This window comes from Zingiber officinale, chromosome 2A (assembly GCF_018446385.1).
Source record: "Zingiber officinale cultivar Zhangliang chromosome 2A, Zo_v1.1, whole genome shotgun sequence".
NCBI classification, from domain to species: domain Eukaryota; kingdom Viridiplantae; phylum Streptophyta; class Magnoliopsida; order Zingiberales; family Zingiberaceae; genus Zingiber; species Zingiber officinale.
In genome coordinates this window covers 2,726,359-2,752,060 of record NC_055988.1, presented here as the reverse complement: position 1 = coordinate 2,752,060, position 25,702 = coordinate 2,726,359, and the positions used below count along the sequence as shown (strand labels likewise).

At 39.9% G+C, this 25,702-nt stretch overlaps 5 protein-coding genes across 10 annotated transcripts; 3 read left to right on the top strand and 2 right to left on the bottom strand.

Moving 5' to 3' along the window:
• The first annotated feature begins 5,297 nt into the window (after positions 1–5,297).
• LOC122044355 (E3 ubiquitin-protein ligase BOI-like) lies at positions 5,298–6,771 on the top strand. The gene is made up of 3 exons (XM_042604855.1): positions 5,298–5,809; positions 5,892–6,175; positions 6,259–6,771. The coding sequence occupies exons 1-3, from the start codon at positions 5,755–5,757 to the stop codon at positions 6,736–6,738; spliced, it is 819 nt and encodes a 272-aa protein (XP_042460789.1). The 5' UTR covers positions 5,298–5,754; the 3' UTR covers positions 6,739–6,771.
• Positions 6,772–7,624: 853 nt separating this feature from the next.
• Positions 7,625–8,441, bottom strand: LOC122040539 (casein kinase II subunit beta-1-like; the record flags this gene model as incomplete). Its single annotated transcript, XM_042599888.1, has 3 exons — positions 7,625–8,006; positions 8,094–8,259; positions 8,328–8,441. Coding segments are annotated over 3 exons (411 nt in total), but the record flags the coding sequence as incomplete, so codon positions are not given.
• A 469-nt stretch (positions 8,442–8,910) lies between these two features.
• LOC122040537 (probable BOI-related E3 ubiquitin-protein ligase 3) lies at positions 8,911–10,269 on the top strand. Its single transcript, XM_042599887.1, has one exon. The coding sequence runs from the start codon at positions 9,965–9,967 to the stop codon at positions 10,265–10,267; it is 303 nt and encodes a 100-aa protein (XP_042455821.1). The 5' UTR covers positions 8,911–9,964; the 3' UTR covers positions 10,268–10,269.
• Positions 10,270–10,991: 722 nt separating this feature from the next.
• Positions 10,992–15,925, bottom strand: LOC122040535 (casein kinase II subunit beta-1-like). 6 transcript variants are annotated; one of them, XM_042599882.1, is made up of 6 exons: positions 15,558–15,925; positions 15,270–15,464; positions 12,914–13,132; positions 11,697–11,806; positions 11,463–11,628; positions 10,992–11,375 (listed from the first exon to the last, which is right to left on the bottom strand). In XM_042599882.1, the coding sequence occupies exons 2-6, from the start codon at positions 15,364–15,366 to the stop codon at positions 11,245–11,247; spliced, it is 723 nt and encodes a 240-aa protein (XP_042455816.1). In that variant the 5' UTR covers positions 15,367–15,464; positions 15,558–15,925; the 3' UTR covers positions 10,992–11,244. The 6 variants fall into 6 exon arrangements, with proteins under 6 accessions (XP_042455816.1, XP_042455815.1, XP_042455819.1 ...); XM_042599881.1 differs by having other exon boundaries at positions 15,553–15,923; XM_042599885.1 differs by having other exon boundaries at positions 12,914–13,108; positions 15,553–15,920.
• A 170-nt stretch (positions 15,926–16,095) lies between these two features.
• On the top strand, positions 16,096–24,800 carry LOC122040534 (hippocampus abundant transcript-like protein 1). Its single transcript, XM_042599880.1, has 14 exons — positions 16,096–16,422; positions 18,817–18,928; positions 19,313–19,425; positions 19,893–20,015; positions 20,108–20,280; positions 20,498–20,573; positions 20,718–20,804; positions 22,149–22,229; positions 22,321–22,353; positions 22,485–22,538; positions 22,742–22,783; positions 23,687–23,765; positions 23,888–23,958; positions 24,060–24,800. Exons 1-14 carry the CDS (start codon positions 16,237–16,239, stop codon positions 24,177–24,179), a joined length of 1,350 nt encoding a protein of 449 aa, XP_042455814.1. The 5' UTR covers positions 16,096–16,236; the 3' UTR covers positions 24,180–24,800.
• The last annotated feature ends 902 nt before the right edge of the window (positions 24,801–25,702 follow it).

Below are 25,702 nucleotides of genomic sequence, written 5' to 3'. Positions count from 1 at the left end.
ATTGATGTTTGATAGTATTTTACAATCAGTAGAACTAGAAGAATACATAGAAACTAGTCTATGTCATTTCGACTTTCGAGATCTCTAAGTCCATAAGTCGGTTTTTGCCAAAATCGGCTGATGGTTATAGAGACCTCGAAATAACATGAAACCAGTTCCTATGTGTTCGTTTAGTTCCCCGGATTATAAAAATGCTATAACCGAACATATTAAGAGCAATATTTTTTTAAATATGAATTAGTTTTTAAATACATTCGTATTTAAAAAAATAACTACTTTCAATATATTAGATCAAATTAATGTTTGATAATATTTTTACAATCCGGAGAATTAGACGAACACATAGCAACTGATTTCATATTATTTCAAGATCTTCATTAGCCGATTTTAACCGAAACTAGCTGATGAGTTTTTTCAAACATATAGAAAGAAATCAATTCAATTGGAAAATTTTTCCAGACAAATTGATTTGAGGATGAAGGTAAAACGAGAAGTGGGTACATGATTTGTTAATTTTAAAATTATAATAAGTGATTTGAATATTTTAAAAAATTATATATTAATTTGGTAAAATGAAAAACTTATCAAAATTGAATAAACACAGATGTTGAAGTTCTATGACCCTGACAGGAATAGAATGAAGAGATAAATTAGTGCCTTCTTTAATAATTACTAATTACTAAACTATAATCCAATTTTGTCAATTCAAGGCTGGGTGCGTTTTCGTAAATGGCCGAACTTTTTATTCGGAAAAAGTTTTATTCTCGGTCTTGATTTATTTAATTTTTCTGTGATATTAATCTTTCCTATTTTAGTGGGATGAGTCATCCTATTCTTATGGTTAAATCTTATCACTTGAGTTGTATTTAAAGGGGTCGAAGCTGTGGAACAAATCCTCCAGCTTCTATTTTTTGGTTATTTGTGCATTGCTTTCCACCTGTGCAGTTTTTTCTCCCCTTGCTACTGTGTTTTTTTTTAGTGCTACGTGTGTTTTTTTTTTCCTTTTTCCTGCATCCTTTGCTATTCATTGATTCTGTGCCAACACTTGGTATCAGAGCGTTGGTAGTATAAGACATCCAAGAATCTACGATTCCATAAAATGTCGAGCATCCCAGTAAAGGAGAACGGCGGAGTGTCATTTCCCTATCCGATGCTAAGTCCTCACAATTATACTGTGTGGGCAATAAAGACAGAGGCGATCCTTGATGCCCAGGGAGTCTGGGAGGCGGTGGAGCCAGCGGAAGCAGCCCAGGTGGATGCAAAGAAGGACAAAAAGGCACGTGCATACATCCTGCAGTGTGTCCCCGAAGACATCCTTCTCCAGATCGCAACAAAGAAGACGGCGAAGGAAGTCTGGGACAGCCTCAAGACGAGGTACCTTGGTAGTGATCGGGTGAAGAAGGCACGTGTACAAACTTTGAAGAGCGAGTTTGACGTTCTCCGGATGAAAGAGGCCGAAACGATTGATGAGTTTGCTGGCAAACTCAGTGCCCTAAGCAGCAAGTTCTCCACCCTTGGTGCCACGCTTGAAGATTCCTCGTTGGTAAAAAAATTGCTCGATTCTGTCCCTGATAAATTTTTTCCTATTGTTGCTGGTATTGAGCAATTCTACGACCTTGAGTCTATATCATTTGAGGAGGCTATAGGGCGACTGAAGGCGTACGAAGAACGAACGCTACGACTACGCAGCAACACCAACGGCACTGAAGGTGAGCTCCTATTAACCCATGCCGAATGGCAAATGCGACAGAAGGGGAGCAACATGGACACTTCGTCAGGAGAAAAGGGGCGTGGGTCCAACAGCCCTAGTCGTGGCAAATGGCGTGGACGTGGGCGAGGGCGCGGTCGTGGTCGTGGTACGCAACGCTAAGACAGTGCAGGAGGGACTAGCGGCAACAACAATAGCACTCGAGACAAGAGACATATAAAATGTTTCAATTGCGAGAAAATGGGGCATTATGTGTCTGAATGCTACAACAAGCGGCGTGATGATGAGGCTCACCTCACTTGTGCCACCGATGAAGAGCCGACACTGATGATGACCGTGTCCCACGAGGAGTCTGACACTAGGCATGAGCGGCAGGATACCATTCTGCTCAGTGAAGATAGGTTACTACCGGAGATGTACCGCGGTGTTAAGAAAGAAGATAAAGACGTCTGGTACCTTGACAACGGTGCCAGCAACCACATGACTGGCCATCGCGAGAAGTTTCAAGAACTAGATGAAACCATCACCGGGAGGGTGAGATTTGGCGATGGATCAACCATTGAGATCATGGGCAAGGGGACGGTTGTGTTCGAATGCAAGAATGGCTATCGGAAGGCTATCCACGAGGTATACTACATTCCGAAACTTTGTAGTAATATCATAAGTCTCGGTCAATTGACAGAAATTGGGAACGAAGTGCACATGGAGAAAGATATCATGAAGGTGATTGATAGGAGCGGGAAGCTCTAGATACGGGTAAAGCGAACACAAAATCGCTTGTACAAGGTAACCTTGAAGACATGAAAGCAAGTCTGTCTCCTAGCAAGCCTAGAAGACCCAACCTGGTTATGGCACACAAGGCTCGGACATGTCAATTTTCACGATTTGAAGCTGTTAGGGGAGAAGAAATTGGCAGTTGATGTACCTCCATTGCCCCAGCCGAACAAGCTTTGCGAGGTATGTGTGGTCGCTAAACATGCAAGGTCACCATTCCCGCATCAAGCAAACTTCAGAGCGACAAAGCCGTTGGAACTTCTCCATGCTGATATTTGCGGGCCAATTTCACCAAGTACACTGGCTGGTAACAAATATTTCTTTTTGATTGTTGATGATTGTACAAGATGGATGTGGGTATTTGTATTAGCAGCAAAGAAAGATGTATTCCAAGCATTCAAGAAATTCAAGTCTGTGACGGAGAACACGACTGAGTACAAGATCAAAACACTTCGGACAAACCGCGGCGGTGAGTTTCTATCCACAGAGTTCACTCGATTCTGTGAAAATGAAGGGATCGAGCGACACCTTACGGCTCCCTACACACCCCAACAGAATGGCGTTGTAGAGCGCCGTAATCGTACTGTGATGGCCATGGCAAGATCTCTCCTCAAGGGTACACATATGCCGGCAAGGTTCTGGGGAGAGGCAGTTAGGCATGCTGTCTATCTGCTAAATCGTCTCCCAACTAAGGCGCTAGGAGACCGTACCCCATTTGAAGCCTGGATGGGGAGAAAGCCACATCTCGCCCACTTGAGAGTGTTCGGTTGTGTTGCATACGTGAAAAATACAACCCCTCACCTGAAGAAACTTGACGACAGAAGTTCACCCATGGTATACTTGGGTGTCGAGGAAGGTTGCAAAGCTCATCGTCTATTTGATCCAAGGCATGACAAGCTACAAGTAAGTAGAGATGTAGTATTTCAAGAAAATAGTGAATGGACATGGACTGCAGGTGCTAACCATGAAGAAAACTTACCGGAGTTTATGGTGGAGGATGCACTCGACACCGACGAGGTGATTGTTGTAGCAGACATTGAGGCAGGAACAGAAGATGTCGCACCACCGGCAACAGCCGTGGTACCCATGACAAGAGCATCAAGTCCATCTACATCATCATCGAGCACCCATACAACTACCTCACCTGACTCTCATGAAGGGCCAGTTCGGTTTAGGTCCATTGCCGACATCTATGCCAACACTGAGGAAGTGGTTGGTATTGATGAAGAAGAGAATGAGGTAATGCTGATGATGTCTGAAGAGCCGACCTGTTACCAAGAGGCTGCAACCGAGGCTTGCTGGTACAAAGCAATGGAGGAAGAACTGGAAACTATTAAGATGAACAAGACCTGGACCCTAACTGAGCTCCCATTAGGCCACAAACCTATTGGTCTAAAGTGGGTGTACAAACTGAAGAAAGATTCAGCTGGGAAAGTTGTTAAGTATAAAGCAAGATTAGTTGCTAAAGGCTATGTACAAAGACAAGGCATCGACTTTGAAGAGGTATTTGCACCGGTCGCTAGACTTGATACTATTCGAGTCATTCTTGCACTTGCAGGGAATCGAAGCTGGGAGGTACACCATCTAGATGTGAAGTCAGCATTCCTTAACGGAGAGTTAGAAGAAGAAATATACGTCTCTCAACCGGAAGGGTTTGAGGTACAAAATCAGAAACATAAGGTGTACAGGTTATTCAAGGCCCTCTATGGACTGCGGCAGGCTCCACGAGCTTGGAACATGCGGTTGAACAGGAGTCTGGTAGAGCTCGGCTTCAAAAAATGTATTCAAGAACATGCAGTATATACAAGAGGTGAAGGAGAAGCAAGTATACTTGTTGGAGTGTATGTCGACGACCTCATCGTGACAGGAAGTAGCACAGGAAGAATCAACAAGTTCAAGCAACAAATGATGACAGAATTTGAGATGAGTGATTTGGGTCTTCTCTCCTACTACTTAGGGATTGAAGTGGAACAACAGAAGAGCCGAATTTTACTTAGACAATCAACTTATGCTAAGAAAATTCTGTCTCAATTCAAGATGGCAGATTGTAATGCCACAAAACATCCGATGGAACCCAAGACACAACTACATAAAGACTTGGAAGGGACTCCAGTTGATGCCACAGAGTACAAACGCGTCATTGGTTGCCTGAGATATTTGCTACACACACGACCAGACTTATCATATCCTGTCGGGATGGCGAGCAGATACATGGAAAGGCCTACAACCATGCATCACAAAGGTGGCGCTTTCATCCTGTGAGGCAGAATTCATGGCAGCCACAACTGCGGCCTGCCATGCTTTGTGGTTGAGGAGTCTTACTAGCGAATTAACCGGTGAAAAGCCAAAGCCGGTAACGTTGTTTGTTGACAACAAATCTGCTATAGCACTCATGAAGAATCCAGTATTCCATGGTCGAAGCAAGCATATAGATACAAGATTTCATTTTATCAGAGAATGTGTTGAGAATGGACAGATTGTGGTTGAGTTCATTAATACTGGAGAACAGCGAGCTGATGTATTGACTAAAGCACTGCCAGGAGTGAAGTTAGCTGTCATGCGACAACTACTCGGCGTTCGTGATTTAGAGCCATGTCAGAATTAGGGGGAGTAAATATTTGTGCATTGCTTTCCACCTGTGCAGTTTTTTCTCCCTTTGCTACTGTATTTTTTTTAGTGCTATGTGTATTTTTTTTTTTCCTTTTTCTTATATCTTGTATCCTTTGTTATTCATTGATTCTGTGCCAACAAAAGTCCCTCTCTTTTTTTAACGTTATGTTATGCAGGAAGGAAGAGGAGGACAGGAAACAGAAAGAGAAAAAGCACCACCAACTCTCCCACATGCATCCCAAATGGGTTGGCCTAGAAAGTCTCGACGCGAGAGGAGACGCTGCAGTTGAAGAAAGTCGATTCATTCAAACCAATAAAAGAGTGATTTTTATTTTTATCTCGTTTTACGGTCACCGCCAGCATACAGCAGAGGCAGCAGCTTCTGCGCCTTCAGAAAGCCTTTCTGTATCATTTTGCAGTTCTCCTACTGCTTTGAAGCGAACAGGACAAAGCACTGAAGCAGGCGGAAGGGGAAGACAGAGAGAAGAGCGAAGCGAAGTAGAAGGGCAGAAGCTCCTTGTTAGCTGCTCCTGCTTCGATTGGGCCGTCAAGTTTCAATTTTGAACGATCCGGTGGAGGATTTCACGTCGGTTTCGTGGTAAAGTTGGAATCTTGGACCATTCTGTACCTGTAATTTGAATCGGGAGTCGCTCGAGCTGATTATGTTCTTCCCTCACGCCGATGATGATGCGCCCGCTTTGTTGTTCGCCAATGGAGGTGAGTTAGAATTGCTGTGTTTGTGGTGTTTGCTTCGGTTTTATCCTCGCCTGAGATGAGATCGGCCTCGCGGAATTAACAGCGGCGCGGAATCCGACGAAGAGAGGGAGAGATTCTACGGAGGCTCTTACGACGACGGCGGCGCCGGTGCTGCAGAGCCACCCGGCGACGAATCTGCAGCCGGTATGCCTCGCACAGCTTCAGAGCTGCGTGCCTCCCCTCGTCTCTACCGGCATTGGCCTCTCCGTTGATGAGCAGCGCCGCCCACAGCAGAATCAACAATCGTTCGACACCTTCATGTCCGGTGATCTCGCTGTCTGTGTTGCCCAGCAGAAGGACGAAATCGAGCGCTTTCTTCACGCCCACGTAGTATTCTTCACTCTTTATCGATCCGATTGCGAGCTTCTATTTTTCGATTAAACCTGAAAAGATTTGATTTTTTTTTTCAGGGAGAGTACCTCCGGCGAACGTTGGAGGAGAGGGGGCGGAGGAGCATCCGTTCTTTATTAGTCGCCGCGAGGAAGACAGCCGCGCAGCGGCTACGTGAGAAGGAGGCGGACGTGGAGCGGGCGGCGAGGCGAGGCGCCGAGCTAGAGCACCGCCTCGCGCATCTCCGGACCGAATCGATGGCGTGGCAAGCGAGGGCCAAGGCCGGCCATGCCGAAGCAGCCTCCCTCCACGCCCAGCTCCAGCAGGCCTCCGCCGCAATCCTCCCGCCGAAGAGCGCCGACTCGGCCGAGTCGGCGTTCGGCGAGACCCAACTCGAGCCGGAGTGGGTGTGCCGCGCTTGCTGGGGCCGACCGGCGTCGGTCGTCATCCTCCCCTGCCGTCACCTCTGCCTCTGCGACGTGTGCGACGGCGGCGCCGAGGAGGCGTGCCCTGTTTGCCGCTGCGTCAGAACCGGCGGCGTCCGTATCCTCGACGCTTAAGATTTCCGATCCCATCATCTACAATTCTTTATCCAAAAAAAAATGTTGAATTTTTTTCTTTTATTTTTCTCAGCGTCGAGAAAAACTATTTTTCTTTAAAATAACTATGGTATTCACTAACTCTGAAGATAATTCGTCAGCTCGAGTCTTAAGGTGTTGGATTAAGTCTCGCAACAAATATAATCCTTGTGTTTAGTTACCATCATTAAATTTGGAAACTTGAACCAACTGTTGGTGATAAACTAGAGGAAGGTGAGGACAACGTCAAGTCATCATGCTCTTTATGCCCTAAACGACACGTGCTATAATGGCCAGGACAAAGGATCTCGATCCCGCGAGGATGTGCTAACCCTAAAAATCCATCCTCAACCGACTGTTGGTGATAAGCTAGAGGAAGGTGAGGATGACGTCAAGTCATCATGCCCCTTATACCCTAAATGACACGTGCTATAATGGCCAGGACAAAGGATCTCGATCCCATGATGATGTGCTAACCCTAAAAATCCATCCTCAGTTCGAATTCCAGGTTGCAACTCGTCTGCATGATACAAGAATCACTAGTAATCACTGGCTAGCCATACGATGATGAATTCATTCCCGGGTAATCGATCCGATCGTAATTTATCACTTCCGCAGCCAACATTCAAACCAACGTTTCAGGATTGTCTTTCCAGAAATTAATCCACAGTTGGGAAAGTATTTTACCCTTAACACCGGACCTCGGGGCAATATTTGCTATGAACTTCCTTGGTGTTGAACTTGAAATAAAATTGATGAACTAATCAACAATTTATACTTGTAGAAAGAATAGAACAAATGCTAAGGAAATTCATTGTGTTCCAAAAAAAAATATTAAAAATATATTAAAAAACTCAAGAACATCGTATGCTATAATCACCTTTCATTATAAGTCCTGGAAGAAGATGTATGTTTGAACCAGAATGAAGTCATTTTGAAAGAACAAAGTGATCAAAAAGAATGTCAAAGACTAACACAGCAAAGTTTAGTTGAGAAATTGATGGCTAACCATAAAAGATACACTCAGATCAATAGTTACAAGACTCCGATAGAACTCAAAGAATCAAGCGGCTAATTATAGACAGTTTGTCGTCGTATCTAGGCCAATCACTGCATGGATCATGGTTTGTGAATCTTGTAGCCGAATACCCTGGGAACATATCGTTGTGATGGCTTTTGCGGCTTCAGGTGACCGTATGTCATCAGAAAAAGGTGAGGAAAAGTGGTACCGAAGTAAGCTCCGTCGATATCTAAGCGGCATCAGGTAAATTCAAATAGTTAAATTTTGCAGCTGAAGAAGTTTATGATAGTCGTAATTATAACGAGTAGAAGGATACTGCCGTGATATTTGGATCTTGGATAGTATATGTCTTCACATTTGGGACAATAAACTTTCACAGTGCTGGATCGAGGAATGTCTGATTGTCCAACAGGAAGACAAGGCTGACCGGAACAGCAAACTCGAGGGCATCTTCCAAAATCATAGTTCTTGAACTTTTCAAGCTACACAAATTGGCACTAAAAAAATATCATAAACCAGGAAGAAATCAAGAGAAAAAGAATAAACCTACCATGGCAGACATCCCTTTATTGGTTAATATATAGCGAACATGAATCAAACCATACAGCATCTCTGCAGCTGATTCCACCAGCTCATTTTGTTCCTCAGTGAATGTGTCTTCTGCTCAAATAATAAACCCATTAAAAGAATTATCGACTTAAGATCCTCACAAAATATTGCAATTCACCAATTAAAGTAAACAAGAGAGGCATACATAACTCATGTACAAATTGCATAATTCAATAGAAGAATAAAATGTAGATACAAATTACATCACATCCTTGTTTTTCTCTTTAGATGTATATGTTTGTGGTGTTACTCGAGGTTTAACTGGTTGTCTGTAGGATGTAAAGAGAGGAGATTGGAGAGGAAGAAGCTCCCAATTCCAAAGAGTATGATTAATATTAAAAAGTCAGTACAATATCAGACAACTAATTTACATACCACTAAAGTAATGATCATTCAAATGAAATAGTAGTTGCCCCCACGGGGTGCGGAATGCCCCACTGGTTGTTATCTCAACCCCTCCTTACATGCGTTAATGTTGAAGCGCCTTGTAATTTACGTCCCTTCCAGATAGTGGCCACCCTGGAGGGGCCATCGAGATAACAATTTCACCTTTTGCTGTCAATTCAAATGAAATAGTTCTGCGGCGAACTATAATGATATTAATATTGGCCATATTGTACTTAGAACACTTTGGACTCAGAACATATGGGTCTCAATCACCTCAGAGAAGTATATTGATTATAACCAAACATATGCAACAAGCGACAAGTTGACAAGCAGAAATATATTGATTTATCTCTTTGATAGAGAAGGCATTCAGTCAAAAAAAGAGATTTGGCATACAATTAAGCAAAAGATGTCCTAATTTAAAATAATAGAATATATGTCTCTCTTTTCCTTTCTGAATTTGCTCCCAAGTTTAAAAAACATGAAAACTGAGGAAAAATTGATATGAAGCGAACCAAGGAAAATAGAAATATAGATATGTAGCCATAATATTTTTCTTGCTAATGGTGCTCAAACTTTGAAATAATGGTGAGTCTAACTATTCGGTTTTATCCTCGCCTGAGATGAGATCGGCCTCGCGGAATTAACAGCGGCGCGGAATCCGACGAAGAGAGGAGGAGATTCTACGGAGGCTCCTACGACGGCGGCGGCGGCGCCGGTGCTGCAGAGCCACCCGGCGACGAATCTGCAGCCGGTATGCCTCGCACAGCTTCAGAGCTGCGTGCCTCCCCTCGTCTCTACCGGCATTGGCCTCTCCGTTGATGAGCAGCGCCGCCCACAGCAGAATCAACAATCGTTCGACACCTTCATGTCCGGTGATCTCGCTGTCTGTGTTACCCAGCAGAAGGACGAAATCGAGCGCTTTCTTCACGGCCACGTAGTATTCTTCACTCTTTATCGATCCGATTGCTTCTGTTTTTCGATTAAACCTGAAAAGATTTGATTTTTTTTCAGGGAGAGTACCTCCGGCGAACGTTGGAGGAGAGGAGGCGGAGGAGCATCCGTTCTTTATTAGTCGCCGCGAGGAAGACAGCGGCGCAGCGGCTACGTGAGAAGGAGGCGGACGTGGAGCGGGCGGCGAGTCGAGGCGCCGAGCTAGAGCACCGCCTCGCGCATCTCCGGACCGAATCGATGGCGTGGCAAGCGAGGGCCAAGGCCGGCCATGCCGAAGCAGCCTCCCTCCACGCCCAGCTCCAGCAGGCCTCCGCCGCAATCCTCCCGCCGAAGAGCGCCGACTCGGCCGAGTCGGCGTTCGGCGAGAGCCAACTCGAGCCGGAGTGGGTGTGTCGCGCTTGCTGGGGCCGACCGGCGTCGGTCGTCATCCTCCCCTGCCGTCACCTCTGCCTTTGCGACGTGTGCGACGGCGGCGCCGAGGAGGCGTGCCCTGTTTGCCGCTGCGTCAGAACCGGCGGCGTCCGTATCCTCGACGCTTGAGATTTCCGATCCCATCACCTACAATTCTTTATCCAAAAAAAAAATGTTGAATTTTTTTCTTTTATTTTTCTCAGCGTCGAGAAAAACTATTTTTCTTTAAAATAACTATGGTATTCACTAACTCTGAAGATAATCACACTAATTCCGAAGATAATTCGTCAGCTTGAGTCATAAGGTGTTGGATTAAGTCTCGCAACGAACATAATCCTTGTGTTTAGTTGCCATCATTGAATTTGGAACCAACTGTTGGTGATAAACCGGAGGAAGGTGAGGATGACGTTAAGTCATCATGCCCCTTATGCCCTAAACGACACGTGCTATAATGGCCAAGACAAAAGATCTCGATCCCGCGAGGATGTGTTAACCCTAAAAATCCACCCTCAATTCGAATTCCAGGCTACAACTCGTCTGCATGATGCTAGAATCACTAGTAATCATTGGCCAGCCATACGACGATGAATTCATTCTCGGGTAATCAATCCGATCGTAATTTATCGCTTCCGCAGCCAACGTGATTAAATCCACAGTTGGGAAAGTATTTTACCCTTAACACCGGACCTCGGGGCAATATTTGCTATGAACTTGCTTGGTGTTGAACTTGAAATAAAATTGATGAACTAATCAACAATTTATACTTGTAGAAAGAATAGAACAAATGCTAAGGAAATTCATTGTGTTCCAAAAAAAATATATTAAAAATATATTAAAAAACTCAAGAACATCGTGTGCTATAATCACCTTTCATTATAAGTCCTGGAAGAAGATGTATGTTTGAACCAGAATGAAGTCATTTTGAAAGAACAAAGTGATCAAAAAGAATGTCAAAGACTAACACAGCAAAGTTTAGTTGAGAAATCGATGGCTAACCATAAAAGATACACTCAGATCAATAGTTACAAGACTCCGATAGAACTCAAAGAATCAAGCGGCTAATTATAGACAGTTTCTCGTCGTATCTAAGCCAATCACTGCATGGATCATGGTTTGTGAATCTTGTAGCCGAATACCCTGGGAATGTATCGTTGTAATGGCTTTTGTGGCTTCAGGTGACCGTATGTCATCAGAAAGAGGTGAGGAAAAGTGGTACCGAAGTAAGCTCCGTCGATATCTAAGCGGCATCAGGTAAATTCAAATAGCTAAATTTTGCAGCTGAAGAAGTTTATGATAGTCGTAATTATGACAAGTAGAAGGATACTGCCGTGATATTTGGATCTTGGATGGTATATGTCTTCACATTTGGGACAATAAACTTTCACAGTGCTGGATCGAGGAATGTCTGATTGTCCAACAGGAAGACAAGGCTGACCGGAACAGAAAACTCGAGGGCATCTTCCAAAATCATAGTTCTTGAACTTTTCAAGCTACACAAATTGGCACTAAAAAAATATCATAAACCAGGAAGAAATCAAGAGAAAAAGAATAAACCTACCATGGCAGACATCCCTTTATTGGTTAATATATAGCGAACATGAATCAAACCATACAGCATCTCTGCAGCTGATTCCACCAGCTCATTTTGTTCCTCAGTGAATGTGTCTTCTGCTCAAATAATAAACCCATTAAAAGAATTCTCGACTTAAGATCCTCACAAAATATTGCAATTCACCAATTAAAGTAAACAAGAGAGGCATACATAACTCATGTACAAATTGCATAATTCAATACAAGAATAAAATGTAGATACAAATTACATCACATCCTTGTTTTTCTCTTTAGATGTATATGTTTGTGGTGTTACTCTTGAGGTTTAACTGGTTGTCTGTAGGATGTAAAGAGAGGAGATTGGAGAGGAAGAAGTTCCCAATTCCAAAGACCATGGTTACTATTAAAAAGTCGTACAACTAATTTACATACCACTAAAGTAAGGATCATTCAAATGAAATAGTAGTTGACCCCACGGGCTGACACAGTTGTTCATACAGGGGTGTTGCTGCCAATAGGCTTGGAATTGATTCCCAAGGGGTGCGGAATGCCCCGTTAGTTGTTGTCTCAACCCCTCCTTGCATGCGTCAATGTTGAAGCCCCTCGTAATTTACCTCCCTTCCAGATAGTGGAGGGCTACCCTGGAGGGGCCATTGAGATAACAATTTCACCTTTTGCTATCAATTCAAATGAAATAGTTCTGCGACGAACTATAATGATACTAATATTGGTCATATCGTACTTAGAACACTTTGGACTCAGAACATATGGATCTCAATCACCTCAGAGAAGTATATTGATTATAACCAAACATATGAAACAAAATAAATTACGCTTTGATAGAGAAGCTTTCCGTCAAAAAAAGAGATTTGGCATACAGTTAAGCAAAAGATGTCCTAATTTAAAATAATAGAATATGAATTTGTCTCTCTTTTCCTTTCTGAATTTGTTCCAAAGTTTAAAAAACATGAAAACTGAGGAAAAATTGATATGAAGCGAACCAAGGAAAATAGAAATATAGATATGTAGCCATCATATTTTTTTTGCTAATGGTGCTCAAACTTTGAAATAATGGTGAGTCTAACTATTGAAAGTTGTCTAGCAAGAATAGTTGCAGTTACTAAAAGTAATACATTATGCAGATCCAGAATTTTTGACAGTAAGATTAGTGCTTAGTGCCGAACTGGCTAACTGATGAAAATAAATACCAAAACAAAAACTTACCATGAGAAGATTCGAGATCCAAAATCAAATTAAGAGCATAATCATAATACGGAACTTGGCTGCTCAAGCCACATAGATTGAAATCATCTTGTATATATTCATCATCAACCTCGCAGAAGAACTCATTCCCTCTGAGGTTACAGAACCATGAAATCCAACATATGTCTTCTACGATAGATCCACTAGCATCTGATTCTTCACGATAGGTTTCAGATTCTTCTTAGCATCAGATAGCAAAAGTAAGACTATAGACAATGAATAGTGGAAAACTATATAAACCATGACATGGACATCGTATGTGAAAAGTAATCTAAAATAAACATTATGTATATGTGAGTATTCATACATTTGGAACACACTGTACATAATTGGTGTCATTATTTGCACAAGTTGGCAAAAGGCGACTGCGCTCGCCCCCGACACCCCCTACCAACCCGTCCCAAGGCTAACATGGAGGAGGTAAATCACAGGTCGCTACTAGCCCTTGGAATAATAATTGGCGCATGAGGGAGACATTTATCTTGGCTATGGCGAGATTCAAACCCCAGACCTCAAGTTGACAACACCGTATACACTAGCCACTAGACCGTCCCGATAGGACTATGCCATTATTTGCACAAGATATTACTACTAGAAGTTGCTCAAAACTGACAAGAGAAGTTATGGATATAAACCAAATAAAATAGGGCATAGTTTTGAATAATTAATTTGCATTTCATAGGTAAGTCAAGTTGATTGATTTTAGATCTGTACCAAGTTAGAAGTTACTGCACTTTCACATCCCTTAACTGCAAAAGTTAATTTAGAGATTCAAAAAATAATTGAGACAATAATGGAACTAGGTGACAAAAGATAAAGGACCGATGGTAGTTGACTCCTAGCTCACCCATCAATTTGAAAAGAAAAACTAGCTTCTCTATGAACTTGAAAGCCATCAAATTATACTCAACATGTTGAACAACTCAAACAACCACTGTTGTGCACATGTAAGCCAACCAAAGTCATGCCCACATCTATCATATATGGAAGAACCAACTCACCTAACTCAATAGTGCTTGATGTCAGTTCAACTATATACTGAACCCCTTGGACAACCAAGGTTCTGAACATGACAACCTACTAGGATCATCTCTAGGTAGCCATTATATGAATATGGGACTTTCTTTGTTGAAAGGAGTAACACTACTCAAGAGCTCTCTAATGGCGCACCACACCAGTTAATTACTTCGAGTTCCTTGGGACTATCCACATGGTTCTTATTCAGGAGATAAGACAATACAGAGAAGAATTCAGAGCAATCACTTTGGAAATACTATGAAATATCTTTCTTGAAGTACCTAAGATGGAGAAAAACTAGGAAAATCCACTTAGGATTCATAAACTACTCTAAGCAAGCACTATACCAGCTTAAACACCAATGAACTACTAAGGCATCAATTCCTGAAGCCCGTATCTACAATGTCCTAAAAAACCCATCTTCACTGGAGATGTCTACATTCAATTTTACACGTTTAGACCAGAAATGTTACTGCCGACCCCACCTTGGGATAAGATTTGGTTGTTGTTGTAGATCAGAAATGTTATTGTGATTCACTCATTTCATTCTGTTAACTTAAAATGGAAAAAAAAAGGACAGAATTAATTATAACCAAACTTTTGGCTCATCAAAAGAATAAAAAGAAGCATTTGTGGGAGGATTGACAGGGTATTAAACAAAAGGGTGAGACAATATTAGCTGTTCTTTATAACCAAGCCTTGATAGTATTTCTAGGAGAACTGCATAGGTATAAACAAAAGGGTGGGAAAATATTAGATGCTCTTTATTAATCAAGCCTTGATGATCATGTATCTAACTGGTCCTTGGAGCATGACAGAAAGCTGCATAACAAACATGAATCAGAAATACTTTCACAGCAAGAACACTGCACTATAAAAGGATCCCCCCAAAAAAAAAAGTTTCATTAAAGCTCATAGACAAGTTTTAACAAGGAATACTAATATGATACTACTTGAAGGATCAAACTTTTCATTCGGTTATTGAGACAGATTACTAAATGAAATGTACTCAATCTATTAGTATGAGATTATCTTCTACTCATCACAAGCCGACAACAAAATATACAAAAAAAAAAAAAAAAAAATGGAGTTTTGCCACCATTCTCAATATTTTTATGTAAAGATAATTTGAGACTGAAGGTGCAGTTAGTTTCGCGACACATACACGAACATAAACAGATCTGGAGGAGAAAGGAGTATCTTTTCAGGACACATTTTCCGATCGACAACCTCAAAAATGTATTTTGCCCCCAAAAAAAAAGCGAGAGAGAGAGAACGAGAAAAGGGTGGGAAATATTACCATCTGAACACTTGTTCTTGGACAAGAACCGTTGCTCCGGCTGCTTCCCAGCCGAGGTGGAGGGTACAGCCAACGTATCCTTGTCCTTCGAGTTCATACCCCTGTAAGACTTCTCCAAATGCTTGTCGAGGGCGCCGCCGATCTGCAGATCCTATTTCCAATTTCAGCCCGCTCCCTCTCCCTCCTCCCCGATCCCTTCAATCCAATCGCCCGCCCAAAACCAGTTAGCAAACAATTCACAGGGTCATTGCTCAACGGAAACAAAGAAGGGAGAGCCTGAAACCTAACAGGAAATCCCAATCTGGCTCCGAGAGGGATTTGCAGATGCGATCGAAGAAGCCTCAAATTGCTTACGGGCGAAGGAACGCGAAGGAGGAAAGAGTGAGGGAGGAGCGAGAAAGGGAATAACGCTCTCGAGAGAGGCAAATTGAAAATATGATAAGATTCGGGATCGAATTGAAAATTGATCTCCGATAAAAAAAAATATCACCGGGGAGACCAATGCCGGTCCGCCATGTCAGCACTTGATGAAGGCGGTCGTAGTCCTGCAATCACATCCAGAGCGAGCAACCGACCCGAGTTGCACGTGGTTCGCTTGTGCTAGCCATCGTCCCCATTTCGTGGATGACTCGACTTCCACGTTTTGCCACGTGGACGACTGGACTTCCTTTGCTGACTCACCAATGGGAAGTTTCATGGCTGACGTCCTGTGTCACGGGAGTTCGTCTACGGCGACCGCGAATGCTGACATGTCATTCTCGCCACGTCATCCATGTACGAGACATGGCTGAGTCAGCCTGGGTCATTGATACCCTCCCTTTTCGTCTCCTCCATGAAATAAGGATGAGAAATCTCTCCTAACGCCAACCATCGGCGATGCTATCGGAGTGAAGCAGGCGGAGGATTTCCTCTCCGGCAGTGGAAGTGGAGCGAAGGGAGACGGAATCTAAGGAGATAAGGTGGAGGGATGAGGATGGGAGTCGGCGACGTTAGGATCTTAAGGCCGTTGCTTCACTTGCTGGTGCCTCTCTTCATTCACTGGATCGCGGAGGAGATGACGGTGTCGGTACTAGTGGATGTCACCACCCGAGCCCTATGCCCTGGCCAGAGGTCTTGCGCGGAGGTCATCTACATCACCGGCATCCAACAGACGGTGATATCTCCTACGCCTGTTCCACTGAATTAGGGGCTCATGTTTTGTACTGTGTTCGATTCTCGTTGGATTTTACTGAGAAGCTGGGATTTAAAGTAAATTTTTCGTGCTAGATTTTTTTATGTCTCTGGAAATTGAATAAATAGTTGTTTATTAACTCAATTTAATATTAGTTTACTGAAGGTTAGGCGATTGACTTATCCTCATATCATTGTCATTCCATTTGGAACTTAGAATATTGATTGGGTGATTTTTTTTTAAAAAAAAACTTTTATTTTTGTTTATATCTTGGTGGTTTTGTCATCCTCAATTCCATTTCCCAGTCGCAAAAGAACTATGACTAGTCACCACTCTCTTAAGCTATCATATCCTTCTTTTTAACTACATGCAGCCTCGTATTACAATAATTGATGAAGGCGATTTGCCCTGTTACCATGATTTTATTCCCGTAGGCAAGAGTCAGCTTGAAGATCCAGGAGGGACTCATTATTTGAGGGAAATACTCCTTCAATGTGCCTTTTTCTGCAATTGCATCTGATCCCTTTTTTGTCTCAGTTCCCAAAAGTTCCTAGAGCTAGAGATCTATGTGTTTTCTGTCCAGTTAGCCATAGAAATGGATTTGTTGAATTCTACTCTAAGGTGTTGGAAACTGTTAAAAGGTTTCATTGAATAAACGGTCTCTTCCTCTATGTTCTTCCAATAGGATGCGCATCTGGATGGGAAGTCAATGTTGACCTTGAACAAGTTTTTGAAATTTTTTTACCAGAATTTTTGCATTTTAGTATTCAAGACATATCTTCCTGCCTTTCTAGATTGGTTGGATCTGAAATCTATTTGGAATGAGTGTCTCGGTGCTATGCCTGAAGGTATCCTTGGAAACGTCTCACATTTGATGAGGCATAGTTAATGTTATCCATTGTTCCATTCTTATTATCTTTGTAGAAAACGCCTTTTCATGTGCTCTTGTGTGTGGCACCATGTATTGTGACAATTATGATGCCACTCAGGTGTGAATTTGTTGATCTTAAAGGATGATTAGAATCCTATCTTGGAAAATATGGATTGATGGTTGGCACAATGGAAAGCAAGATAGATTCTTGGAGCAGGATTCTTTTTCTCATACTTGGTTCAATCTCGTGTTACTTATTCACCAACTTCAAGGTTTCCAAATATGTGATAAAGAGATTGAGACCAATGAAAATTCTTGTAGGTCTGGTTAGACAAAACTGAGTCGCCTTGCTTATCACTAATTGGGAGTTGCTGACCTTACCTTTGACAACCTTTCCCATCTTGTAAAATTTTGGTGGGCATGTCATCCTAATACAGATGGATTTTGTGTGCTTGGTGTAATTCTCAAAACAGGAGGGTTTGATACATCCACATGGCAGTTCTCATCCATTTGGAAATGACTCTCCTGTTGTGTGTATTCTTCCTAGTTAGTCCAACATATCAAAGATGCAAGTTCTTCCAAGTAAGTATAAGCTACAGATATGAATTGTTTGGCTTTCCATATCTGCCCTGTCTGCTTCTTTTTACGATATTTATCTAGCAAGAAACCTAAACTACCAGATAAGAGATCTAGCGATCCATGGGGGACCTTGATCTCCACTTTAAATTGCTGGATCAGAGTTCTTTTATTGGTTGCTCCATGCTTGACCCCTTGAGAAGGGTACTGTATGCTAGAGATTGATGCACACCAAGGTGCTTGCCTATTGAGCTTGACTTGCCAACTTTTCTTCAATAGAGGAATCCAATTTAGCCAGTCACTTGCATTATAGAAATGCTAAGTTCCTATCAGCATCTCATGTAGTTCTCATAGGAACTACGTGGCATAAGCCCCTAGTCAAATCCTTGTATTGTTTTTTTGTTTGCAAAAGCCCCCTATAAGTATGACTACTTGGCATATATCTATCTCAAGAATCTCCATGCTATATCAACTCAATTGACTATGAGCACTTTTTCTATTATATGAGATCACTCAATCTCATTGGGCCTGACTCAATACATTAGTTTGACTCTCTATCTATATCTCTTACCAATATATGAGATGAGGAAGAGTGGCAATTAAATGTCACTTCAAAGCTTGCTTCAATAATGGCCTCCTATTGGTGCATGTGGAATGTGAGAAACTAGAGGGTGTTTGAAAATGTTGGTTCCATTGCATGTATAATGTATACTTTCTTACATTTCTGGAGTGTTTTCGTTTTTTTTTTGTTTGTTTTATCTCTTATTTTCTTTTGTAAGATATTTCTTATCTGCCCCTATATTCATTTCAATTCTTATTATGCCATTTTCTGTCAATAATATGTGACTTATGAGATCAATAGACATCAAAGATCGATTAAGATGGTGATCCTGCTATTGCTTGACTGGAATTCTTCATTGTCTTTGTAGGTTGTAGGCATATTTAAAATGGTGGTTCTTCCCCTCTTGGGTCAGCTAGCAGATGAATATGGGCGTAAACCACTGCTTCTGATTACTGTTTCTACATCCATAGTGCCATTTGGTATGATTCTTCATTCCTTAGTTAATCCTAGCTTTGTTATTCATGTGATATATATAAGTCATTTTGTTCATGTAATCTGGCATGATCAGTTTCAGTAAAGAGTATTTAAATAAAGCTTTTTTTAGTTTTCTAAAATATGCTCTTCATAATCTTATTAAATAAAAGCAAGAATAGTTTAATTATCAGAAAGAGCAATAATGGAAGTTATTATCATTAAAATTCATTTTGGAGCACATGAGAATGCCTTAGTGTGGCAAAAGATAAATTCTCATGTATCTTGCATCTTACTTTCTTTCCAAAGAGTCATTGTAGCGCATTTCAAGTAGATCCTTAAGTACTTAATTTTTTTTTCTTTAACACTCACTTTGTATGCTGCAATTTCAGCCATACTTGCTTGGGATGATTCCAGGGCAGCCGTTTACTTGTACTTTGTACTTCGCACAATATCCTACATAGTTAGTCAAGGAAGCATATTATGCATATCAATTGCTTATGCAGTAAGACTTTCTCCTCCTTTTCATAAGTATTAAAGGATTACCTGTCTTTTGGATAGTTTTAAGCAACACTGACTTAGCTTGTTCTGCCAGTTAATCCTATAATATACTGTCAACATTTAATTTTATAATTTATTATCATATAAAAGCTAAAGATTTCCATGAACATTTAACATTCTTCAATGTGTAATTACATGAGATTGATGAACCTCCATAAAGTTGATGCAAATATGTTTACAAACTCTGCTTTTTGTGTTGCAACCTTTGCCATCACCTCTTTGATTAAGGAAAAAATGCTGTAAAAGAGCATATGGCCATCACCTCGTTACCAAATATTTTTTACTTGTCTCAAAATTTTCTCTTAAACCACTTTTTAGGAAATTTGAAATGGTCATTCATGATTTTTTAAAGATACGCCTTCCTAATTGATGAATACAATCACTTAAGTTTATATTTCAACATCAATCTAGGCTGATGTGATTGAGGTCGGCAAGAGATCTGCAGCATTTGGTTGGATTACTGGGCTTTTCTCTGCTGCACATGTGCTGGGAAACATCTTGGCCCGCTTTCTACCTGAAGGGTGGATATTTGAGGCATGTTCTAGATAACTTGCATAAAATATGCTCCTTGTCAACACTGAAAACTCTCTCTTTCATGTGTCATCTTATTGTTTGATGTTATGTAGGTGTCAATTGGTTTGTTGGTTTCATCAACACTGTACATGACAGTATTTCTAATTGAGACTGTCAGCACAACTCCCAGGCAAAGTGATAACAGATCATGTTCAGCCATTTTTCTCAAAGTCTGCATAAAACGTTGGAACTCAATGAAAGATATTATTTTTGTTTTTTGTAATAGGTAAGTTTTTTACCAGTTGACCAATCATTTTTAGGAGTTTTGGATTTTCATTCCTTAGTATACCTGTTAAGAAAGGAACCTGTTTATTCCAGTTTATTGTTTTCTCATATTTCATATCTTTGCAGCCTAGATTTCAAAATTTTGTTGTAATAGGTATCTTAGTGGAAAGAGGATCACTGTTCTGTTTCTCTAACTAGAGTATCCACAAATATTGTAGCGAAACTCTCAGGCGCATCTCATTAATTTCCTTCTTCTATGAGCTGGGAATGTCTGGCATCAGTGGCATCTTGCTGGTATAATCTCACTTTTTTTCTTGTAGAATTTACTAGTTTAGACTCTTGAATAGTTTAATGTGCTTGAATTTTTTTATTTTGAGAACATTGTGGTTCTTATGTCCAAAATCCCAATGCGGGGAACTTACATAAGTCTATCTGCAGTACTATCTGAAGGCAGCCTTTGGATTCAACAAAAACCAGTTCTCAGAGATCTTACTGATGGTTAGCTTTGGATCTATATTTTCTCAGGTGCTATGATAACTTTTATTTGTTCCCTGCCTTCATAAATTATGTCATACATAATGGATATATTCCTGTTGTTTGTGATCATTCTTATCTGTAACTATACTGGATTCTCTTCTTTTATTTATCAAGAGTCAAATTTTACATGTAGATTTAGGAAGAATCCCCTTATTGTAATCATTCTTATCTCTAAGTATACAGGATCCTCTTCCTTCTTTTGTTTGACAAATGTCAAATTTCACATTTGATATAGAAAGAATCAACCTGTCGCACTTACACTCACTTCAAGTATTCCTTCACAGGAATTGGATACTACAATTGAATGAAGTGGCTGTTTCATCTACTTCCATATGTATAAAACTATAGAGTATTATTATATTAGAGATATATGAATGTATCATATTGCTGTTAGAAAACAAACAACTGACCAACTATTTCAAGATAAGGTTAGCATGGCAACAGCATTTCTTTGACCAGAAAATGCCTTCATAAATTATGTCATACATAATGGATATATTCCTGTTGTTTGTGATCATTCTTATCTGTAACTATACTGGATTCTCTTCTTTTATTTATCAAGAGTCAAATTTTACATGTAGATTTAGGAAGAATCCCCTTGTTGTAATCATTCTTATCTCTAAGTATACAGGATCCTCTTCCTTCTTTTGTTTGACAAAAGTCAAATTTCACATTAGATATAGAAAGAATCAACTTGTCACACTTACACTCACTTCAAGTATTCCTTCACAGGGATTGGATACTACAATTGAATGAAGTGGCTGTTTCATCTACTTCCCTATGTATAAAACTATAGAGTATTATTATATTAGAGATATATGAATGTATCATATTGCTGTTAGAAAACAAACAACTAACCAACTATTTCAAGATAAGGTTAGCATGGCAACAGCATTTCTTTGACCAGAAAATCAATTTCTTAATCTTGATGGATGCATTATAGTGCGTCAAACTAATTTTGGCTTCAGTGTCAATCTATTTCTTACTCTTGATGAAATGCATAAAGCTAGTTATTTGAAAATGAAATTGATTGCTGATATTTTAATACTGTTGTGACTTGAGATCTCTCCCTTTCCTAATGTATCTCCATTATTATTTTTAAACGAGGAAGATAATTGAGATTTTTTAGCAATCCGGTGTAAATTCATAAATATCTGGACATCACCAAATACCAATCAAACATCTGTGTGAAATATTATAACTGTTATTCTTTAAAATGATTGATTCATTCAGTATTTATAACTATTAGTGATTGATTGTTGTATGATTTGTATGTTCTTAACAACCTTAAATGCGCTTGGTATGTGAATTGACTGATTTTTTGTATTATAGATCTTGGTTCTTCCTCTTATCAATGCTATTATGGGAGAAAAGGGTGTCCTCTGTCTTGCTTTGATTGCCTCAATAGCTTATGTCAGTAAATCTTCTCAGATTCCTAAATATATTAAATTTTTATAAACCCTTTCTTTGTATATCTAGTGCTAATACATATTTCTCTCTGCAGGGTGTGCTTTATGGCATAGCATGGGCGCGTTGGGTATGCTTTTCATCAAAATTAATGCCAACTTATGTTTTTCTTTCTCAATTTTCCAAATCATGAACCACCTGAGTAGTTATGACTTATGAGTGCTTAAGTAAATATGACTTCTGGGTACATAATCTCTACAGGTTCCATACCTTAGTGCCTCATTTGGAGTGATCTATGTCCTTGTCAAACCATCTGTAAGTAATTTGCCTTGTTGTTCCTATAAGAGGCATGGACTCAATATGTACTAAAGAAACTGTCAACTTTATAAGCTACATCTATAGGCATGTTATTTAGAACTTAATGCAAGCATCATAATTGTCATGCTGTCATTCAACATTGTTTAGATAGTTTCGTTTGCACTTCTACCAGTGTTAAGCTGAGACCTACTTATTGACAGACTTTTGCAGTTATTTCAAAGGCAGCTATTTCAAGTGACCAGGTACCCATCATTTCATTGACATTAAGGCAACCGAGCAAAATAATGCATTCCCTGAAATTACATTACCTGCTGATACGAAGTTTAATTTCTCTCATCTGATTGGATATTAATTGCATTACCTGGCTTCTATTGGTTATTTCATTATAGCATGGTATATGAATTTTGGCATGGATTAACAGTGTTCCCTCAGAATTTCTCATTCTTTGCTTGTCTTTTTTATTCTTCATCATCTTCTATCTAAGCTTCTATTACATTGTCAATTGCTTATGGTACCACCCTCATCAATCTTTGTTGCTATTTAGTTACTTAAAACTGTCAGTACGACAACTTCAGATAGTGTCTAACAAATTTATAATGATCAGTAGTGCTCTCCAAAGACTTAGTGCAACTCTGCAGAACTTCTGAAACCTAATTACCTTCCAAAACTTACAAGGCTTGCAACTCTCCCTGAGCAATAACCTTAAAGGCTGCTTTACTTAAGCAACTAAAGTAAGAGGATCTTAGAATGGTATAGATCTTATCGTAATACAACTTTTTCTGTCTAATATACCTTGACTAGGTAGTAAACTTGCTAGATTGTTGGAAGGTGTGCATCTTTTTGGACGGGGAGGAATAAATTATCGCCAGTTTTTTGCTTTAGCCTAGTCCTTGCAGGAAAATTAGATCCAAAGTCAACTATGCTGTGGACCTTAGTTCCATTTCAGAGTTGGAAATCTCAAAATCTATACCTGTTAAAAGGAATGGAAAAAGGTTAACAACCTTGCAAATCCATGCAGTAATTGAAAAATAGGTGAATGGGAACAGTCTCACTTGTCTTTCGAAATAATCTCACTCTAAATTATAAGGAAAGGAATATGATTTTCATGCTCAATGCTGAATGGTATAATGTTGATAATATTACAGGGAAAAGCACAAGGACTAATTGCAGGTGTGCAATCCATTGCAAGTTTGCTTTCGCCTATTGTAATGAGCCCACTAACATGTGAGTGGAACACTGGCTTCAGATTTTTAGGCAGCATAACATCAATTTTTTTTTTTCTTCCGAATAAGTCATTCTTATCTCTCCACCTACACTCCTTTCTCTACAACCTCTGGTTCCTCCAGCTCTTTTCATTTCAAGCGAGGCTCCATTTGACTGCAAAGGTTTCAGCATCCTTGTTGCTTCAGTTTCCTTGGTACATTTCCATCTTTCATTTGAACTAGCAATTCCAACTTGAAACTTCACCATAAGATACAGTTGATCACTCACATTCTGATCTAGCTGCATCCTGTGTAGGTCGTATCGTTTGGCCACGCTTGTCTGCTTAACTCTGAAAGTCCAGATAGCGCATCTGCTAATGAGGCAAGGCCGTGTGGCGAAGAATCTACTGAAGCACCTCTTCTAACACAACCTTAAGTTGCTCTTCTGCAATTAAGTTGCTCTTCTGCAGTAAGTTTTCGGCATCGCAATGTGAAAATATACTCCAAATATTCTTCTGACGCTCATCGACTTGAAGAAACTAAGACTATATCAGTGAGATAAAAGACAGATTAGATTTGAACTGCAGGAAGCTAAATTTTAGTGTGGCAAAAGGATGGAGCCATGGAGGATGTGCCTAGAAAATAGGCAAAATCGTTAGCAATTACATAAACAAATAATTGAAACAACTCAAACTTTGTCCAAATTGTTAAATGCTAATATGCTTCTTGCTTCCATGTCAATAATCCAATTACCCAAGGGACATTCCATAACACAGTGGATAACCGGTGGTATACTGACTGGAATGGACTGGTGCCCGGCATACGTGAAGGAACCAGTAAACTATTTTTTTCCCCACATCTGGGCTAATTAAGTTTATTACTTTTGTGTAAAATATAGAATTTGCTTGTTTGTGTTTCACTTTAAGCTGATAGACAGATGATGCAGACAAATCGACTGATGTAGCCTTCCACCATGTGATGGAGTGCAGACAAGCCAAATGGCAGATTTAAGAGTAAAATCTAAAGATCATGATAAATTTCAAAAGTTTTAACTTTACATTAGATGTCAATTTTTGTAGAATGATGATAATAGATTTGTTTGTTAACTATGCTACCCCAATGATCTCCTCACATGAAAACCATGCTTCAAAATAGGTGATTTTGTGTGTGTGTGTGTGTGTTCTTTTGGGAGATGGTATTTTAATTGCTACCCAGGGCACACCTTTATCCTATTTTACTTAAAGATCATCTTAATTCCAATGATAAGTATGTGAATGTTTATTTCTGAGGCTAAGAAGATTTCTCCCGCCTCAAATTAAACAAGTTCATATTTTGATGTGAATTCAATTTTTCCATTTTTAAATGAGTGAATATTCTCTTGCTTCAAGTCTAAAGTTATAAGTAGAAGTTAACATGGTTTTTTCCTTAAAACTAATCTTGATAGAATGCACTTTTAATAAATTAGCATAAAGAAGAATATAGTGAGCATTGAGTAGTTAAAGGTGATCTGACATGCTTTTGTTAGTAATTACAACGAGGCATTCATTTGATGATTTTGCAAATGAATTTTGCCCTTTTATTTTATATTTAAGATTCAACAACTATGTCATAACAATTCATCTAGTGATAGTGATAGCACTATTACCAATTGATATTTCTTTTCTGTTTTATTTTTTCCAATTTCTTGCACACGAAATTTTTTTCCTACGCAGCTTTATTATTATTATTATTATTATTATTATTATTAAAATTTAAAAAAAAAAAAAAAACTTCCATCAAAGGACATCCTTTTCGACATTTTATCAAAAAAAAAAGTATCCTATCTGATCAGCTCATCTTAAATGATACAACTATCTTTAAACTCTCTATATGTATCTTTAAACTCTCGTCACCCGTCTTAAATGATACAACTATCTTTAAACTCTCGCCACAAACATTAAATTTTAAATTGATCAAACA

What these genes read in the sequence shown, in the direction of transcription:
- LOC122040537 (XM_042599887.1), top strand. Translation starts at nt 9,965, where the DNA reads ATGGCGTGGCAAGCGAGGGCCAAGGCCGGCCATGCCGAAGCAGCCTCC.
- LOC122044355 (XM_042604855.1), top strand. Translation starts at nt 5,755, where the DNA reads ATGTTCTTCCCTCACGCCGATGATGATGCGCCCGCTTTGTTGTTCGCC. An exon ending in TTTGTTGTTCGCCAATGGAG is followed by an intron (nt 5,810 to 5,891) that starts GTGAGTTAGAAT and finishes CGGAATTAACAG; the next exon opens with CGGCGCGGAATCCGACGAAG. An exon ending in AGCGCTTTCTTCACGCCCAC is followed by an intron (nt 6,176 to 6,258) that starts GTAGTATTCTTC and finishes TTTTTTTTTCAG; the next exon opens with GGAGAGTACCTCCGGCGAAC.
- LOC122040535 (XM_042599882.1), bottom strand. Translation starts at nt 15,366, where the DNA reads ATGAACTCGAAGGACAAGGATACGTTGGCTGTACCCTCCACCTCGGCT. An exon ending in ATAAAGGGATGTCTGCCATG is followed by an intron (nt 11,629 to 11,696) that starts GTAGGTTTATTC and finishes CAATTTGTGTAG; the next exon opens with CTTGAAAAGTTCAAGAACTA. An exon ending in AAGATCCAAATATCACGGCA is followed by an intron (nt 11,376 to 11,462) that starts GTATCCTTCTAC and finishes GATGCCGCTTAG; the next exon opens with ATATCGACGGAGCTTACTTC.
- LOC122040534 (XM_042599880.1), top strand. Translation starts at nt 16,237, where the DNA reads ATGAGGATGGGAGTCGGCGACGTTAGGATCTTAAGGCCGTTGCTTCAC. An exon ending in GCATATCAATTGCTTATGCA is followed by an intron (nt 19,426 to 19,892) that starts GTAAGACTTTCT and finishes ACATCAATCTAG; the next exon opens with GCTGATGTGATTGAGGTCGG. An exon ending in CAGCTATTTCAAGTGACCAG is followed by an intron (nt 22,784 to 23,686) that starts GTACCCATCATT and finishes ATAATATTACAG; the next exon opens with GGAAAAGCACAAGGACTAAT.